This window comes from Cyclopterus lumpus, chromosome 9, assembly GCF_009769545.1.
Source record: "Cyclopterus lumpus isolate fCycLum1 chromosome 9, fCycLum1.pri, whole genome shotgun sequence".
NCBI lineage: Eukaryota > Metazoa > Chordata > Actinopteri > Perciformes > Cyclopteridae > Cyclopterus > Cyclopterus lumpus.
In genome coordinates, this window is record NC_046974.1 from 11,094,474 (window position 1) to 11,114,434 (window position 19,961).

The window sequence follows — 19,961 nt, forward strand, 5'->3', positions numbered from 1 at the left end:
GCAGTTTGCTGAAAAGCTCCTTTTTACTGTGTGTTGTTAATGATGCTGCAGCTCTAACTTACGGCCACACGAGGCGTAATTTATTACCTCTTTGGGAGAGTTATTGTTAAAGGCCAAGAATTCACTTAGACAGCCTCTGCCAGCCCTTTCAAATATGTGTGCTGACAAGTAGCAAACGTAATGTATGGCAATAACAAATCGGATCACAGAAGTGTCATTTACAATTGAAGACAATATTCTGGCCATTATTTTTAGGTCAATTGAAGGACCACTGTGTAGGATTAATGTGGTATCTAGTGGTGAAGTTGCAGATTGCAACCAACTGAACACCCTTCTGCTCACCCATCCCCTTCCCAAGCGTGTGGACCCCAGGTTGTGTACAAATGCAAAAATAACCTCTCTAGAGCCAGTGTTTTGTTTGTCCAAACTCCCTCCTGGCAGGTCTACCTGCTAATGCCATTCGACCTCTACAGCTCATCCACAATGCAGCTGCTCGAACTGGTCTTCAACCTCCCGAAATTTACCCACACTACTCCGCTCCTCCGCGACCTTCACTGGTTACCGGGGGCCGCCCCGCATCCGCTTCAAAACATTGGTACTTGCGTACCGTGCTGCAAACAGATCGGGTCCGGTCTACATCCAGGATATGGTCAAACCGTACACCCCAGCCCGTTCACTTCGCTCGGCTTCTGCCAATCGGCTTGTAGCTCCTTCACTTCGAGCTAAACACTCAACAAAATCACAACTGTTTGCTGTGCTGGCTCCTTACCGATAGCACTTTGTTGTTTAGCACTATAGTAGCACTTAAATGGCACGTACGGATAGTACTCTGTAGTTTAACGTTATTGAAGAAATTGTACTTGCTTGATTCTTGTTGTTCTGAGTTTGGACTCATAGTTTAATGCACTTATTGTAAGTCACTTTGGATAAAAGCGTCAGCTAAATGACATGTAATGTAATGTCCACTCTGGGCTCCTGTAGAAACGAGGTGGTGCAACATAGCGAACTCCGTGAAGAGCTCGTTCTAATATAATAAAAACGCAACATTCCTTATTTCATGTAATTATACACTAATGAAAACCTAGTTGTGAAAATGTTATTCCATTTCTGTTAATAGATCTCCCTAAATCCTTTACATTTTGACCTTTTCTAAAGATAATGGATTAGCGGGGCTTGACGGAAAGCTTATTCGCGTAGCTGAGATTTTTTACAACTTACTTGTTTGAAATGGAAAGTGAGGGCCTAATATTAATAAAATAAAATAAAAAGGGAGTTGGACAATTAGACAAAAACAATTTCAACAATTCTAAATGTTATCAATTGAATATAGTATTGTCATGTATAGTGGTTATTTGCATATAAATACACAATTCAAAGGATTAGGTAATACATTATCTTTATTTTAATATTTGCTTTAATCAAACATGTTTTAATTCTGTATTGTAAACAGTTTAGAGCCTTAAGAAAGTTAAACAGGTGACACTTCCCTGTTTGATATTGATGTGAGAGCATATAGTTTAAACAACTGTATTTATTCTAAATTATTGTATTCATGCAAGTTTTCTCACCAAAAACTTAATTTTAAAAGATTATATGTCAACACATCATGATAACCTCCACCCAATCCTTATTTTTAAGATGTGGAGCTTGAATGCACCATAATGTAACTCAATGCAACCTCCGCTATCTGAGCAGCATGCACAGGAATAGGTTCCCATGTCAAAATGTCTCATTAAATTAGTTGTTCTACACAACAGGACTGGGCTGCCAACTGGCGGCTAACTGGCCGATTTCAACGGTTTTGTTGTTCACAGTGTAGCATTATCAGGGATCGACAATTCGATCAAATTAATGCTGATCTCTAGATTGCATATTTTAACTGAATATCAACCTCATAGACATCATATTTATTTTTAATAACACAGAGTTTAATGGTTCCAGACTAATAATAATGTCAATCCCAGCCAGACATAAAAGAACATTTTGGATCCTTGTATATTTTCAGGCAGCTGATACCTTTATCAGGCTGTCAAAACTTGTTAAAAGGCTGAATTGAAGAACTAGAAAGAAGTTTCAGTGCGTAGGTGACTGTTTGAAACACACTTGCTAGTAAAATCAAATAAAGTTAAACTGTATGTAAAGTAAAGTAAAAATATGAATCCCATATAATAAAGGAAATACACCACTGAGATCTGAATGTAAGGATCAGCAACGACTGAGCTGCTGCTCTGAATATGGCTCTGCAGTATCACACAATACTTTACTGAATAAGGAGTCTATTGAAGAACATCTTCTAGCAGTTTAAAGGCAGGCACATACTGTATATATTTGTATATATCTTTGTTTAACGTGCTGTGTGCATTGCAGTTACACTATGATCATTCCTCGTAGAGATCCATTAATAGCAGCATGACTAAACAAATCACTGGACCAACTGATTCAAATTACCAATGTTTCATAGGCTGCTCTACACTTAATAACCCTTGCACAACTTGATTATAAAGTTGCAGTTGTGATGTCAAGTGTCCTGTTTCTTAAGGGAGTGGTTTAGAATTTGTTAAGTGGAACGAAAGCTAAAGAGAAAATAAGTGGAGCTTTACCCCAAACCCAAATCTGCCTCTAATCCATAACATTACACCTGTCACTAGAAAGTTAGATCTATTAAAACTACTTCCTGATCCGAGAGGAAAAACCATTAAAACACACAAAGGCCTTCAATCAGCACTTAATTAACACAGCAACCTTTTTCCCAGTTCTGGCAATCACCCATATCTGCCAGATTAGTTTAAGGACGTGAATACAGATGACCAAAACAACTTTGAGGATGTGGACAGCAAAAAAAAAAGTATGCAAATAAAATAGGGGGGAGGAAGGGTAGAGAGAGAGAGAGAGAGAGAGGAGAGAGAGAGAGAGAGAGAAGACTGGATATCGCAATGGTCTACTCTAACTCCTCCCGCCCACAGTGGTCTCAACAGACATCTCAGGCCTTAATCTCAAGTCAAGTATGTCATTCAGCAGAGGGAACATCACTGATATACACTCACACTGTATGAATCAGTTCCTATGTATCGCTTGCATAAAAGAATCCCCGAAAGCAATTTCTAAGAATAAATGAAAAGGTTTTATGAGATTGAACCGCTACTCAGTCTGAGTGATGGGGCTCGATGGTTGAGTATCACAAGAGTGAGAGGATGAGAATTTGTAGCAGACCTATGCATTCAAGCAATTCTTAATCCTATTCTAAAAATCAGTTTTTTTACAATGATTTGTTTTTGTGCATAAAATGTCAAAGAAATATATTACAAAAATCAGACCATTTAAAGAACAAACACATTACATCTGCTGTGTCAACTAAATGTAAAGGTAGAGGCCTGTATAGGAGACTAAAAACAATGGAAAACATTCCCGTGTCACGTGAAAGGGGTCACCAGTAATGATAAACTCACCTAGAATTGGCAACCAGTTCTGCAGTTCCCTTCAACTCTGTGGAGATTTGCTGCCTCTTCCAGCTCATTGTTGTGACTTTATGGTCCTAAACTTTTGTTTGTTTGTTTGTGACAAAAAAAGCTCTGAAGTCATTGTTCGCTACCTGCCCGGCACAAAGTTGCTAGCTGGTTAACATAGAGGAGCATTTAGTAGCTAAAGGGCTTTATCATTTCTTTGTGAAGACCAAGGTAATGATAATGATCATCATGCACTCGAATAAATGCAACCAAATGAAATTTTAACTTGCATACTGACAAAAAATGGCAGTCCTGCATGTAGTGTTTTGTTGTGCTTCCCACGTGACCAAAACTGTCAGTTCCTGGTGTATTTTTGGTGTATTCCTCTTAAAGTGATGTATTTTTTGTGCTCACCTTTGCTGATCGTAGCCGGATTCCTTCCTGCGGCAGTGGAGAGTCACCACTCGGTGGCCTTCGCTCCTCACATCCTGGCTAACTATCCACTGAGTGGGATTGCTGGGACGAGCCCCAAGAAACGTCAATCCTTCTTTCAACTTCACTCTGGGGAGAAAAAAAAGACGAGTTAATGAACGTATTAGGCTGAGAGATTCTACTTCTGTTACCAAGAATATCCTCATTTCAGTGACTCATTGGATGCATCCAGCTGATCCATGTGTGGCAGCTGCGTCCAGACAGACAATTATTATTATTTCTTTCTGCCATTTTTCTCTCTAGCAATACATTATCCAGATGGTTCCCTGCACTCTCTAGTCTTCAAAAGATGTCCCAGCTGTTATCTCTTTTTGATCACACTAGTGTTGCCCCCCAAGAGGACAATTGCCTGTATTTAAACATGTGTGTTATCTCATGTGTTCTGCTGGTCAATCAAGTAATCAAAACCTGCTAAAATGAGCTAATAAAAAGTAACTAATACTTTGGGATCTTCCATCCATAGTGAATGTGCTGTTTGCCATAAAGGGTGCTCTATAAGTGTGATGTGACCATCCTAATATGCCACTCCTCTTCCTCCTTTACCTCCCTCAGTAATAAATTCACCCTCTCGCAATCTGAAAAGGACATTATGAAAAAGTTTCTTTGACTTCGGCAAAATTACAGCATCAATGTCCTTGGCTCAGTCGACTACAAAGGAGGAAAATGTCCATGAGGGAAAAAAACTAATGCAAAACTGAATGAAAATCTCTTACACGTGTAACCCAGATTATAAATATGTGATTTGTGTGAAAGTGTTGACGTAAAATATAGTAAGACTAATGTTCCATAACATGTGAACAGTGTGTTTTTGTCTGAAATGTGCAAAGTTCCAGGATTGAAGAGAAGATTAAATTCTAGGAGAATGCCCGACCATTTTCCCTATCCAATCCATACAAGGTTGGCAGCTGAGACCAACCATAGGACTTTGCTTTCATCTTGAATTTGTTGCTCCACTTTACCAAGCACTTTGCAATTGTGTGTCTGTATAGCAATGAACACATCTGCCCTCTCCAGTCATGCTTCTTTTCTTTGATGTAATGTCATATTGTGATGGGGGTTACATACAAAGTCAAAATGGGTAATTTGACATAGGGTATGCTTTCCCTTTCTATAAGAATGAAGATGAACACTACATCTAAGGGTCAATCTGAATGCGTTTGGTGTGCGTTGCAGTCTTCCAAATATGATTTGATATCTTTTTTTGCCAACTGCGCCCCTCTCTGTTGTGTGTCTATGAATGAAGGCCGACTGTTGTGTACTGAGGAGCAGGACTGTTTTATCTGTCAGTTTATCTATTCATAAAAGCATTGGTTATTCTTAAGATTGTATAAAATAACATTTAATTGACCAAAAATAGATATTGGAAAACTTGTCAGATTAATATTTCAATATTTTATTCAATCAACTTCATCAACAAATGTAACAAGATGATATACCTTATTTGTCAGAGGTCTGAACAGAAAATCATGGGCCTCAAATACAAAAGGATTGCTGTGACACAGATTCATTTATCACTGTGTGTCAAAGCAGCCCTTTCCCTGAACTGGAGAATCTGTATTTCTATTTAAGCACTTGACTTAAAAGGGTTACGACATGGCTTTATTTAATCACTGGAATAATATGCAGTGAAGATAATCACTGACAAATGTATTTTTGCATCAGTGTGTACATTGAAATAATGTCATAAACAGTCTCAAATGTTTATGTTTAAGCCATCTTATCACTCATATATGGCGTAAACAGAACAGTAAACAGAAAATATAGTAACATTACCTTATCATAACGGCATAGGTGCAGAAATCACTATTGTGTTAATAATTCTAATACACCTATCATATATACCGGGATGTTTTCACTTTTGGAAGTGTTTGTGCAAGACATCCAACAGTTGTACTGCTGCAATAAGCCATTTTACATTGTTTGGGTCTCTGTCTGAGATACTCCCACAATTTAGATGAGCGTGGGCAAGTTTATTTTTAGCTGTAGCTTTAACTCCGGGGGGGAATCCATGCTTCGACCAGGACTCTACGGATGAATATGATGGAACACGATGAGAATGTTGTCAAAACCGTCAGGAGAAGACACGCTTGGTCAGTGGCTCGCGTCGTCTGCACGGACGCACTTGGGAACCTTTTAGCGTCGTATGAGACATCTCAGGCTTTTAACTAACTCTTAATGTAAAACCACAAACAGCATTATTAGACGGTCAGAGCAACAGAGCGAAACAATTCTGCACAGGGAGGGCGTGAGGGGAGACCGCTGCTCATGTCCCGTGATTATCCACATTAGTTGTAATATAAATAATGAATATTAATATAAATACATGAACTACTGAAATTAAATGAATAAACATTGTTTGATATCAAATTAAATATAGGCTACTGAACTTTCCTTCCACAGTAGTACAAGTATCAACCGCAATATATTATATATCTTCCCCCTTAATAATCCTCAATGTTCACAGTGTTAGTTTTATAAAATGCTATATTAATTCTCCCTTTCGTCCTCCTTTGACTGAAAGCAACAAGAACAGGCAAACATTTTGGAAAATCAGGAAATCACCTAAACGTGTCCACTTTAACTGGAATAAATGGATGAGAAGTGGCGACACCAAAAGGTGAATTACAACCCACTGCAAATACTGAGGTACACAGGACATCACGAAATACATTACAGTGTCAGTCCAAGGGCGTATTTTTGTGCCACTAAATGGGAGATCCTCTATTCAAGCCAGAGTGAAAGGAAGTGCTGAGGAGGAACTTGCTGGCAGTGCATACAACTGTAACAAAAAGAGCTCATGCACAGTCCTCCTCGGGTGCCAACGGGAGCACCGGGTCTTGTATCTGGTTGCTTTACACTTCAGTGATCAGGATGTCTATCAGTGGTTCCCAGTGAGGCTTCAGAATGTTTTAAACACATTTGAGTCCCACAGGGAAGCCAGTCATTACTCCACAGACCATATCCAAGCTTACTGAGTATGGTTGAAGCGTCTTTTATTATTTGGCCTTGTAGCCAGCCAGCGTAGAGTCTCCTGCAGGTTAAATAGCATCATACAAACTAATATGTTTGGTTCATTATGAAGCTGTGGCGGGATAAAAAAAACGTTGACAACTTGAGATACTGCTCAAGTGGCAATGAATACAGTGCTAACAACTGTGGCTCAGTGGTTAGCAGCTCCATCCCTGATCAGTGCATCGGGGTTCGATCCCCGGCTCTGCTAGTCCATGTCGATGTGCCCTTGAGCAAGACACTGAACCCCGGATTGCTCCCCGTAGCTGTGTCTACGGCGTATGAATGTAAGTTTATTCCAAGTAACACTTGCAATGGAGCCATTTTGCATAATGAGTACTTATACTTTAAGTACAATTTGCTGCTCATAGGCATACTGTATGTTTACTTAAGTAAGATTTTGAGAATATTAACTTTGTGACATTTAGCTACTTTGAACTGAATCCTAACATGGACATGCTCACAGTGCAACATGATCACAATGACAATGCTCACATGGCGGCGTTGAGCAGGTATAATGTTTACTATGTCTGCCCTCATATGGTAGCATGCTAACCATTTCAAATACAACTGAGGCTGAAAGGGGAATAATGACCCGAGACCATTTCACTAAATGACATGAGATACCTTGAGCCATGTTGTCCGTGTGGCTATTATAGGAGTCTTATATACCGTAGAAAGTGCATGATCAATGGTTCAGTTGCAGTCTTGTGTCACTCTGTTGGGAAGGCATTCCAGGACACAAATAAGGAGTGAAGTCGAGGGCAAACCAGACAACAATTGTGTAGAACTCACCACAAAGTTTAACAAGCTGACAACCCCCATTGAAATGGAAGGAGCAGGGAACACTTTATATCAAAACTCCTGTGAGCTACAACCAAGATTAGATGTTCTGAATACCAAGTACTACACAACTAGAGGGGCATTTGAGACACCAGCCCACGGAGAGAAGAGGGCTAACAGTGTAAAAAGGCAACAGTGTTTAGCTGTAACTTCTTTAAATTATCAGACATCATAAAATAACCTGACAAGTATTCAGTGGCAAATCTGAGCGAAACTGTGGTGAACAAAGAGAAATGAATGCAGATAGTGCAATCTGGATCCAATCCAGATTCTTATGCCATTTTATCTTCTTATTCTTTTTCTCTCTTACCCCTGTCTCTCCCCTGTCCCTGCTGCCCATCTACCCTCAACCTGATTGTATGCTTAGACTCCACAGGGGCGCCCTTAATGAATAGTGATGAGATAAGTGAGAGCTTCTCCTCAGTGGACAGTGAAAGGAATAAACATTTCCAGAGAAATCCAATAAGGTCGCGGCTGGACGACAATGGGTGTCCCCAACCAGTGTTCTGTGTCCCGCGGCCCCGACTGCACTCCAGTACCCACTGTGGCCAGCTTCCATCTGGCTCTGTGGGTCTGCTCCTGGCTCACATGCATCACAGGGTTTGGTAAACCTATTCTGACCGTTTTTCTCCACCGACATCCCTGAGGACCACATACATCCACAATCAGTAGCTCCCCGAGAAAGCATTTCCTGTTTTATTGTGCCATCACACCTACATAAACAGCGTGCAGGAATGCAACAGCTCAATGGGGCAGGGGGGAAAAGAGAGAAGCTGCAGTGGGTGTGTGGGGGGGGAGGGGTTGTGGGGGGAACAGCAGGAGGACAGCACTTTGTGATGGTTTGTGGTTGACGGCTAATGGAACAGTGTAAAGTACCGCGCTCATCTGTGAGTCTGCTGCTCCACAGACCATAACTGCTGCAGGAGCAGGCATTGGAAACAAACACGCACACACACTGTGGCAAAGAAAAAAAATAATCAAGCCGAACGCCTACACTCCGAAGTGACACATCAAAACAAACCTATTTTATTTCCGCAATGTACATAGAAACTTTTGCAAAGTCTTAAAAAGAAGAATAAAGTATTTTCAATGATTCTTTACTGATTTTATGTTTGTATGTGTCTGAGAGTACAAGGGGTCTTGTGTTAATACATTCTGGTATTATTGATAGTTCTACCCCACTAAGCGATTAGACCGTATTGAGCTAGGGGGTGTGCCTGCTCGATGATTAATGTATGCGCGTTAGGTAGCAACGTTAGGGACCACTTTTGGTCCGTGTGGGGGCCCAATGTTTTTCCAAAGATTGGGAATGGTGGAGGAAGTGCATTGTGGCCGGAAGTGGATGAAGAAGATTACGCATAATAAGTGACTTTTTTTCCAGCTCCATCCTGAGGTTGGCATTTGTCATTTGGAATGAAAACGTGTCATTAACTATTGGATGGATTGCTCTGAAATTTGGTGCCTACATTCATATATATATATATATATATATATATATAGTATATATATATATATATATATATATATACACAAAGGTTCATACTCAATGCATGTTGCATTTAAATGTAACATACTACTTTGTCATTACGTTGCACCTTAAACCCGCTTTGCTCATATATCCACTGCGCAGAGGAAAAGTTCTGAAAAGGCAGAAAAGCATGCTGGCTTGCATTCTGTAAAGTATGCCTATAGATGCAGTAGGATATCCTGGTTTGACAACAACTATGTATTGGGGCATACAACATATTTTTTCAGCATATTAAATATTATGCTAATATGGATATGGGAAAGCACGTTCTTTCCAAGAGAGGAACCAAATGCTGTTGGTAATGTCATATGTGGGAGTTAAGGTTTATATACAAACAGTGAGGCAGGTTAGAGAAGAGGATGACTGCGCACTGCAGCTACTTAAATCAACGTGTCTTTGTGTTCAACTTCACCGTTCAACAGAAGGAAATCAAATACCATACATTACAAGAATACAACATTAGCACTATTTGTAGACGTACAGGGTAAGTGAAATTATTATGAAGTGTTAAGGACAACAGATTGATTTAAAAATAATGCACTGACCTAACACTTTATGTCCCTTTATGAAAACTAATATAAGCATGAGGCGGGCCAGACTTTCACTGTCTGTTGACCATCAGCATGGTCAGGTAAACATGGTATTCTCACACTAGCCTTTTCTCATTGTATGACTTATTCATGTTCTCCTTCTTTGTATGCTGCATAGTGTCAACATGAGTGATGATAAAGCATTTTGAAATAATAACATTTATTATGGCATAGAGACAGCCATATTTTAAAACAACGCAAAATATAAGGCAAGTCTGTGCCTTTTGCTCATGTCTCAATAGGTGAGCTACCTGCAGTCGCAGCCATTTCACCCATATGCCAGGAGACACATTTCATTGGCTTTTCATTTCTGAATCACACAGCAGAGATTACAGAAGCATCCATTGTTATGCTGAGTGGCCATAAAAGAGAGAGGAAACACATTTTGTGTCGAGATCTGTTTTGCCAATTACTCTATCATTTGTGTAGACACGGTGTGAGCAACCAGAGGGGAGCATCGGAAATCCCATTTGAAGAATTCACATGATTGCTATCATGGAGCGCAGATTTGTGGTGTTCTCGCAGAATGTGTCCACCTAATTGGATTTTCACGACATTCAAGAGCACAGCGAGAGGGGGAAACCATGAACGCAGGACGGGGGAAAAAGCGTTACAGTTAATAATACTTGGATGGGATGTAATTTAAGACTTTAACAGATATGTTTTTCACCTCAAGCCAGACACTAATTTATTTTTACAAAATGAATGATTTTTAATTTTTAATGCAACATGAATCAGTGCAGTTAGTTAGTTTAAGGGTTTGTGAAATAGTTCTTATAGCCTGTGAATTGCAGGATTGTCTAACAATAGGATGTTAAAGTTATTTTGAGAGGAACTGATTTAGATGAGTAGGTAGTGGGCTCAACAAAGCCCACTGAAAAGTGTATATTTCTAATCTGCAGATGAATAGACACACACACACACACACACACACACACACACACACACACACACTCACAGATCATTTTGAGCACAAAAGCAAATGGGCTCGGAACTTACACAAGCCGGGCACAGGAAAATGTGCTTGTACACACACAAACGTCCACAAATATACAAATACATATATGCACATATGTACTCATGTGTGCATGTATGGCTCCCACATGTTGTCACATGCACCCTCAAACAAACCCATAGGAGCAGGCCTCTGTTAAGCTGTGACAAAGAGATAATGTCACATTGTTGCCTTAGGCAATAGAGATTAACCCGCACACTTGTTTTCCATTTTTTCCTCCCTGTTTTTGCTCCTTTTCATTTCATTTCCAGTTTTGAGAAAATAGGGGAAATAAATAGTTGCGTGCCCAGAGGAAATGGTTAGTAAATGAGAAACTATACATTCAAGGCTTTGTCTCTGCTGCTCACACTTTGATGTCTCATCTCTGGTTTCATATAGTGTGTTGTCAAAGGGCCATTACTGTAAAGCTGGAGATTGAAAATACCTCAGATGATTTTGAGGAAACTCAAATGTTTTAAAATCAGTACCTTCTCCCCTGTCGGTGCTAAGTAAAAGGTAGGAGCAATTTTAAGGCAATATGCCTTCTGTTCCTAAGTGTGTCTCATCCAAACACGTCACTGAGTTCATCTCATTGCTTTTTGAGCTACTGCACACTAAGTTTCCATTGTTAACTCATGTGATGAGAGTTTGACAAAAAAAAACTACGTTATTATTGTCCATCCATTTGCACACTCTGTTGCTGCATTCTGCCTGAGAAATAGCCAAATCACTTCCAACTGCAAGCTGTCAGAGCTACTACAGCAAACTGGAGAGTTATAATTTGCTATTTTGACACAGTGAAAATGGTTCCACGTTGGAGATAAAAGTGGTAGATTGAAAAACTTTAGAAATCAAGGAAGGTATTTCACACAACCATAAGACATCTGTATTGTCCTCACAACCGCATCAGATAACAAAAGTCACCAGGTTTTTGCCTGAAGTAACAGTGATGGCACTAATTGGAAACCAAAAAACATTCAATCTTCCAGCTGAAGTATACCAATTCAGTATTAATACATAAGGTGTCCATTAACCAGGGTGATGGTTACTGACAAATAGAGACCTTACTGATACACTGATGTGATGCCATCATGGCACAGAAGCTCTGTCATGTCGGGAGGACAGGGTGTGTGCAGAGGGAACTCGCATTCTTCAGGGATAACACAGTATGGTGTTGGCTTCTTAACCTTCCTCCAGATGCCTGGGTTATTCACACCAGCCAAGAGCTTCTTGTCGTTTTTCACCACATCCCCTCAACCCCCGCCTGGCCCCCATGTCTCCCCTTCACAAGGGAGTTGGTAAAAGATGAGCTTTGTGTTGGGCAGAGGCAACTGATACCGCTTCAACAACATGAGGATATAGCCTGCGAACAGAGAACTAATGCCCTGCACGTGCTGGGAATCCCTGATACACACACCCGCACCCATCTGCTCATGCATACCTAAACATGAATGAAAAGGCATGCGCTCGCACAACTCACGCATACGCTCATGCATGTGCAGTCACATTCAGAGAGTAAAATAAGCTTAACCGAGGCACCCATCAGTTCACACGGAGACAAGCGGGTTCACACACAAGCTTAGTATGAGGTAATAAACCGCCTGCAGCAGTAAACTGCTCCCGGCCTTGGCTTACTCTAATGCTCACAAAATAGTTTTTAATTGGTGGAAGAGAATAAATCAATGCAAACCATGTTTAGAATAGGAGAGGAAAGAGGGCAAAAACAGAGAGGAACAAAGGCTGGTGTGGGCAGTTAAGACAATGCTGTTTTCGAAATGAAAAATGTTTATCTGAAAATTCTCTCTATATCCTTATACTCATGTTACATGTGAATTGCAACTTTTCCCAGCACTACTAGACTCTGGATCGAAGCAGACTGCAAGGCCATATCGCCACATAGTGAGCCAGTAGCTTGATAAGTAGTGTAGAATCCTCAGAGAAGCGAGGAGCCTCGGGGCGTCCTGCATCTCGGCCCCCCCTCGCCCACAGTTGCTTTGATGAAAATTAGCTGTCAGTGTGTGGCACTCATCTGATCGACACAACTTCATCCGCAGCTCACTGACCTTAAAGAGAGAGCAGGGGAAGGGCGGCCGTCCACCTCGCACAGCGAGATTCAAACACACCGAGAGATAAAACAATAAACAATCTCAGACGCTCCATGAGATGACACAGCAAAGGGGTTAACTCCTCACAGAAAGACCATCCTGGAGCCCAGTGGGTCTGAGGTGTACAAAAGGATGCAGTTATGTGTATGTGGTGCATGCGAGTGTAAGAGAGTGTGTGTGAGAGTGTGTGTTCCAGTAACAAAAAGCTAGTAAGGTAAGGTAAGAACATCAATGGCTTGAGGGAGATAAAAGGCCGAACCACATGCAAGAAGGACAGTCTCTTTACCGAAGACAAATCCAATAGAACACAAGAAATATATTTTAATCTCCAGTGTGTCGCCGCCACGTTACCGAATGATCACAAAATGAAAATTGCACCCTTTCTCTTCAGTTACTCGAAAGGGGTTGATAGGCCTTAACATATGGAAATGTACAGGCTCACCAGGTAACATCCATTAAAGCCATTCAGTAACGTCAATTGAATTAGGGCTGCTGCGTGTAAAGCATGGATTCCCTGTGCCTTCAGCTGAGTGGCTCTGGCTGGCACCTTGTTTGCGACCAGAAGGCAAATGGGATTAGAAGGAGACACTGGCAGCTAATGTAATGACACAACTTTTCTAATCATGCAAAACTGCAGAGAGACACTAACGGCCCTAATACAGTACAGAGAGAAAGCATTGCAGTCTATTAAAGAATCAATTCGTATCTGGAAAATTGGCACCTGAATTTCTGAAAATCTGTTATCTGACTGTTACTTGTTTACGTGTGAATTCAGTGGGTAGAGGACATTGTCTTCACCTAGAAATGTAATGTGTAAACACAAGAATGGGTTTTGTTATGACACACACACACACACACGCACACACACACACAGTTTGTACTGACTGAAGCAGGACAACGAAGTCTTGAGAATGCAGCTGAGACAAATGTAATTACAGTGTAAAGTTTCTGAATACTTTTAAAAGAAACATCTTTCCCTCAAGCATCTTAAGATCGTACATATTGCACATAAAAGCCTGGCAGCAAAGAGCTCAGGCTTCTTTCTCGGCCTATGAAGAGACAATACCACCATGAAAGAGGAAGAGACAACAGCAGCAGCAGCCTGAACCACTTTAACTTTTCTCAGAGAAATAGTCGTAATTAAGAATTGTGGGAGACCAATTAAAGAGTAATTTTTCTAACTAGCCTACTTACTGTAAGATGACTACAAACACCATGCAAAATAAATATTTGATTTGGAAATAAGATGTTTGCTGTGGCTCAATGGTGAGCAGGGTTGTCCTTCAATCAGAGGATCAGAGGATCGGCGGTTCGATCCCCGGCTCCACTAGTCCATGTCGATTTGTCCTTGATCAAGACACTTTACCCCAAAATTGCCCCATAGCTGTGCCTACGGTTTATGAATGTTAGTTACTGCTGATGTGCAGGTGGAACCTTAGCCCCTCTCATCAGGGTGTGAAATGTAGTGTTAAAGTGGCTTTGAGTGGTCAGAAGACTAGAAAAGTGTTGTACAGATCCATCAACCTTTTTTGAAGATCAACTGTGTATTAGTTTGTTCTGCTGAAATGTTTCCTCAAGAAAAGAGTTGGACTCATCCTCTTCTTGTACACAGAATAGAAGCTGTATGGAAAACATCTTTACATGTTTGCATTTGTCAAAGAGTTGATGCGCTAGATGGATAATAGAGAGGCCTTTTGTCGAATACATTCTCACAAAGTGGACATTTAACTCTCAGCTGTTTCTGCTGTTGGCCTCATCGTGGATATTCCTACAACATGCAAATGCTTGTCCTGATCTCGAACAGCATGACACATGGCCCATTGTATCAGCCATGGAAACAACAATTAAAACTTGCTCATTTGAAACAATTCCTGAATAATGTCTTCACGTAGATAGAGTGAATGAGCAAGCTGACATGTTTTGTTTGGGCTAACAACCTCTTTTTATTCCACTCTGTTCCTGGCAGGTCTCAGCTAGGCATAGCCTGCACCTGCCAAACTACACTATAGTGAATAGGATTCAGATTTTTGTATCGATGTGGCCATTTGCTAAGACTCTCGTATCGATCCTTTCGCCATGTATTGCTTTCATCTTTACACCCCTATTGATTGCTACAATATGCTTCATGAATAATTCAATGTCTTTGCTGATGCAAAATGACTATATGCCATGTACAATGTGATAGAGGACAGGTGGACATAAACCATCCCCATCAACATGCATGTTACACAAACACACAAACATAAGATGTCAAGCTCCAAAGACCCCAAACCCAATGCCAACCCATCTGGCCTTCTTATGACCGACAGCTCCCCTCAGCATCCCCTACAGTACATCTCAGTGAGTCGCTTTTACCTCTTCATCAGTCTCCTGCCATATTGTATGTAGCAGGAGCAGTTAATGCTGAACAGTGACAGTTTGCCTTGCCAGTTAGTAAGTGGGTGTCATGTTCTATGTAGATTAAGGATGTGCATTAACTGGTGCTTATTTCACGGCTAGTTATTCCATTGACAGGAGTGTGATATTAGAGAGGCTGATTTATGACCATCTGTCTCTGATTACTCAGTGTCATGATGAGGCTGAGGATGTGAAGGATGAAGGATGAAGGAAATTAAAGGAAAGGAAAGGGGAGGAATGCTGTTTAATTTCCATCTCTTTCCGTCTGTTTCTCTGATTTCCATTGTATATTCCCTCTTAGTTGTTCATCCTCACCCTTTTCTCTCTACTATTTCCACTTGTCTGTAATCACCCTTGAGCCAATCCATTTTACAGAACACCCACAAAGACACACACTCTTTATACTCACTGCTAAGTGCACATTTGCAGTATGCTTCATTTAATCTTAGCTAAAGCTGTTTGCTCGGCATAGACTGTGAGTTAATGAGACTGTAACAATTAATGCCTCTTGTATACAAAGTGGTGATGTTGTCGCCGCTGAATTGTCTTGAATGAAATTCTTTAAAGTGAAAACTGTGAACTACAGGTGTTCGTAAAGCTTGTGTGCACTTAGTGGTACAGTGGTAAATGTCTGCAAATAACTTCTCGTATGATATCTAAAGGAGGCACGGTGCCAAGCTTAATGCTCATGTCACATTACAACAGGGTGTATAATGAACACGCCATCAACCATCTGCCTTTTAGAGAATTGCTTGGTTTGAATTTTATTTAGGATGTAAAATGGGGCTTGAAATCACCTCCTCACAATGTTGAGGAAAGCACTCAAGCTATCTCTGCTATCTGTGCAGCAAGGAAACAGCACAGCTCAAAGCCTTCCTCGAGCTGCCACCAGCTTCAAACACGTACATCAGATGTACAAACAATGTCAACATTGTGTTGTTGTCATCCACTCCTTTGCAGTGAGAGAAGTGCTGCAGTTTGTGCAAAAATAAATATTGTGGCATTTTACCAAGGCTCAGGAGGATGGATATAGCTGACACTCGCGTCCTCTGCTCAGCAGCAAGGAGATGGGGACGTCACACAGTAAATTGCCTACAGAACAGGAAAGCTGAATCCTGTGAAATTTGCATTTTAACAGCTACAGTACACAAAAGTGTCAAGAGCCACTGCCATACAAGATGATACACTGAAAACCAGGAAGAGGTGAGGGAGAGAATATGTGAAGGGAGTCTGACTGTTGAGAACCAGGAGGCGGCAGATATCACATAAGGGAACTTAGCAGTTTTTAATGTGTACGTTGGCAATTTTACACCTACTGTCGCCTTTTTACTTCTATTAACTGTCATAAACGACTAGGACTACAGCACAACCGCTGGATGGGTACAAGTGGTTGAATATGTATGGCCAAAAACACACAACAGCTTTTTGATTTAAGGTTTTGGGAATTACATCTTGTTTGCAAATTTTCCCTAAATCCTGAATCATTGTTCCTTGTGCACTAAGATAAAGTGCTTGATTTCAGTAGCCAATCACAAAAGACCAACGCATCCGCCTAAAACTAATGTCATTGAAGTCGGCAGATCATGTTTCACCATGACAACATACTTTGTGCCGTCGTTGGAGCGAGTTAAAAGAGAAAGTTAAAGAAACAGAACTAGCCTCCGATATTGAGAAAATGCCCTATATGTCAAATAAATTTGTTAATTAAGGGGCCCAAACTTGAATGAGGGCCATTGAGTGAATGCTTCAGAGACGTTGGGGTAAGTCTCCCACATAGACCTGCCGTCTATTCTGGATGATTTGTTTTAATGTTTTACATTAATTGTCAGGGTTGAAGATTCACAATGTATTGTAAAGAGGTGGCAGTCCCAGCTTCTTTATTACGAACAGAAATGAGGAAGACTTGAGAAGAGCGACAGTGATACGCCAACCAAGATGCCACGGACAAAGAATCTATGCCAGATTCATACTGCCACAAAATGCCGGGTTGAGTACGAGGTCAATAATAATGTTTCCAGACAACAAAGCAAATTGCCATTCAATACTTTTAATCTAACAAGAACAGCCTCGATAACAGCGTCATTGTCTTCTGTTGTGGTCTCCATTGTTGTTATTTTTCCTCATCGGTTGAAACACCCAGCTGACAGTGCTTCACAAGAGCTTGTCTGTCCCACTCTTGGCGCTGATTGGCTTGTTGGTCAATTACTTTTTAACACTGCAGTTTTATCAGTTAATTTGAATTTGGTGGAATGGGAGGATTCTGTACCCTGGCTACGGATACATACCTGCACAAAACCACATCGGAGACAATTTGAGCAAATATACTCACACCTGTTACCAACGGTAAAATTGTGAGCCGGGCCTAAACTGACTAATACAGGTATATAGACCTCCTTCAACTCATTACTGCATGTTAAAAGCTCTGGTGTGTTCATGTGAAACAGTTTTTTAGAGTTTAGAGTCCCCCCAACCCGTCTTTTTTGCCCTGGTTTGTTCGGTGTGTCATTAGCATTACCTTTATTATACCATTGAGTTGTTCATTTAGAACAATGTATTAGTTTATGTCTGCATCATAGAAGTCTGGACATTTTTCCATTCTAAAATGTATCGCAAGGCGTTAGTGGATGATTCTGCATGAATGCAGTGACAGAGAATAATCGGGAGTTTGGTTTCATTTCAGCTCATTGAGAGTCTTTACTGCGTTTTGCTGCCATTTATTGTCACGCTACTTTCTCTCCTCTTTCCTCTTTCTCTCCTCTCGTAGTTGTTGCTGTTTCACCGAGGATGGAGCTTTGAACACTCAAACACTCGGCAGTCGCTTACTTGTTGCTCTGGCTACCAGTATAGGTCCAGTATTAGTAGCAAGCGTAGTTTAAATGGCACCTGCGCATTAGGAATGCACCCGCAACGAGGAAGGGATTATGTCATTGATCACAAATTCCCCCTACCAATAAAATGCCATGTGTAGCATGGCATTTTATTGGTAGGGGAATTTTGACATGGTTGTTGCACACAAAATCCAAGCTCAAAAGAGAATTCTGAGAGCAGATGTTTGACGAGCCCACGTGTGAGGCTGAAGCTGGAGCGCAAGCGGGCTATTTGAGTGCAAAGAGGGGAAGCATTCAAACATCAGAATTTAAATCAATGCGTAATGCTCTTGAATAGAAAGACCACACTCTTAGAGATAGTTAAAAAAAAGCTTCATACGGTACAGGTAAGAGGAAACATATTTATTTTTTTGCCTTTAAATTATCAGGCAATAAAATGCTTTTTTTCCCCCACGGATCTACTCTACATACCTGCATTTCAAACTAAACTCTAATTATTTTTATTTAGGTTTGTAAAGACTCGTTCCTTATTTTACTCACACTGGTGCAATAAACACTAATCTTCGAGGGATACCTTTTATATCTGTTATTTAATCTAAGGTCCATTTTGCCTGGAGGGTTCTGATGCTTTTGCCATAGTAAAGGACACCCAGCAGAGAGGTGATCAAATAAGAAAAATCCATAATCTCTTTTCTTTGCCCTCAAGGTGACTTCTGTTTTAAAAGAACTCTAATCTGAGTTTATATAAAAGGACTTTCAAAAGCCATTTCAATAGCTTTTTTGTTTGTGTGTGTGTGTGTGTAAACTTCCCCTGGTGTCCTCTGTCTCACAGAGAAAAAGCAGAGCCAGTGATTATGTAAAAAGGTTCCTCTGAAGCCTGGAAGAAAAACAAACTGAACCCTCACCTTATGGACACCATTATGTATTTTGCATTGACAATGAGACACAATGTCTGAATCTGCTTACTTAAGCTTCAATGTTCATTAGGGTGGTCCCAAAGCCACCCTTTGCGTTCTCTGTTACTGCGAGTCATTACGGTCTCTTTCATCCCTTCTGGCATTGGATAATGAATTTAAAAAACACTTCATTGATATATAATAATAATATGGAAATTCTAATTAATTCAGAAGATGATGAAGATTGGGAACTTGGTCTTGTTAGAGCACCTGAGGTCTGAGCATTGTCCGAGCTATCATCCTTACCCGAACAGACAGGCTCCTCTGCCTCGTCTGTGAATGAGAAAGGCTGTTAAACACTGTATGCTCCTAATGGTGGGCAGTAGCTGGGTCCCTGATTCCAGCAAGCTGGTGTTCACTTTTCCAGCTATCTCCCAGTATCAGCTGGAAAAGTGATGGATAGCAGGTGGAGGGAGAGAGAACAGGGCTCCTCAGAGGCCGTCAGGCTCTCTCCCACTGCCCATTAGTCTTCCATTTAGCCAAGCTCCGGGCCAGCCACCCTGATCACACACACACTTGAATTTTCTGATCAATGATGAATCCCTAACCTTCCTGCTGCAGCATGGGCCTGCAGGCTCCTTTCATGGGGAGAGAAAGAGGCCACTACGGTTCATCTTTCTCAGTCTTTAGCCACTCAGACCAACCACTTTGCTCCGCTTCCCCTTTCCTCCCTGTCAGATAGTGCCTAATGCTACAGGAGGAGCTGTCATATTCTCAATGTCTGTCTATGGTAGATATATATTGCAGAGGGACAGGACTATTCTCTGCAGGAGAGC

At 40.9% G+C, this 19,961-nt stretch overlaps 1 protein-coding gene across 1 annotated transcript in view; it reads right to left on the reverse strand.

The window, feature by feature from the left end:
- The window catches only part of si:dkeyp-14d3.1 (transmembrane protein 132C), a 90,615-nt gene that overhangs the window by 50,021 nt on the left and 20,633 nt on the right, over positions 1 to 19,961 (reverse strand). The window contains exon 3 of the mRNA XM_034540793.1: positions 3,858 to 4,004. Within this exon, the coding sequence (XP_034396684.1) occupies positions 3,858 to 4,004 (147 nt within the window). The remainder of the gene's footprint in view (positions 1 to 3,857; positions 4,005 to 19,961) is intronic.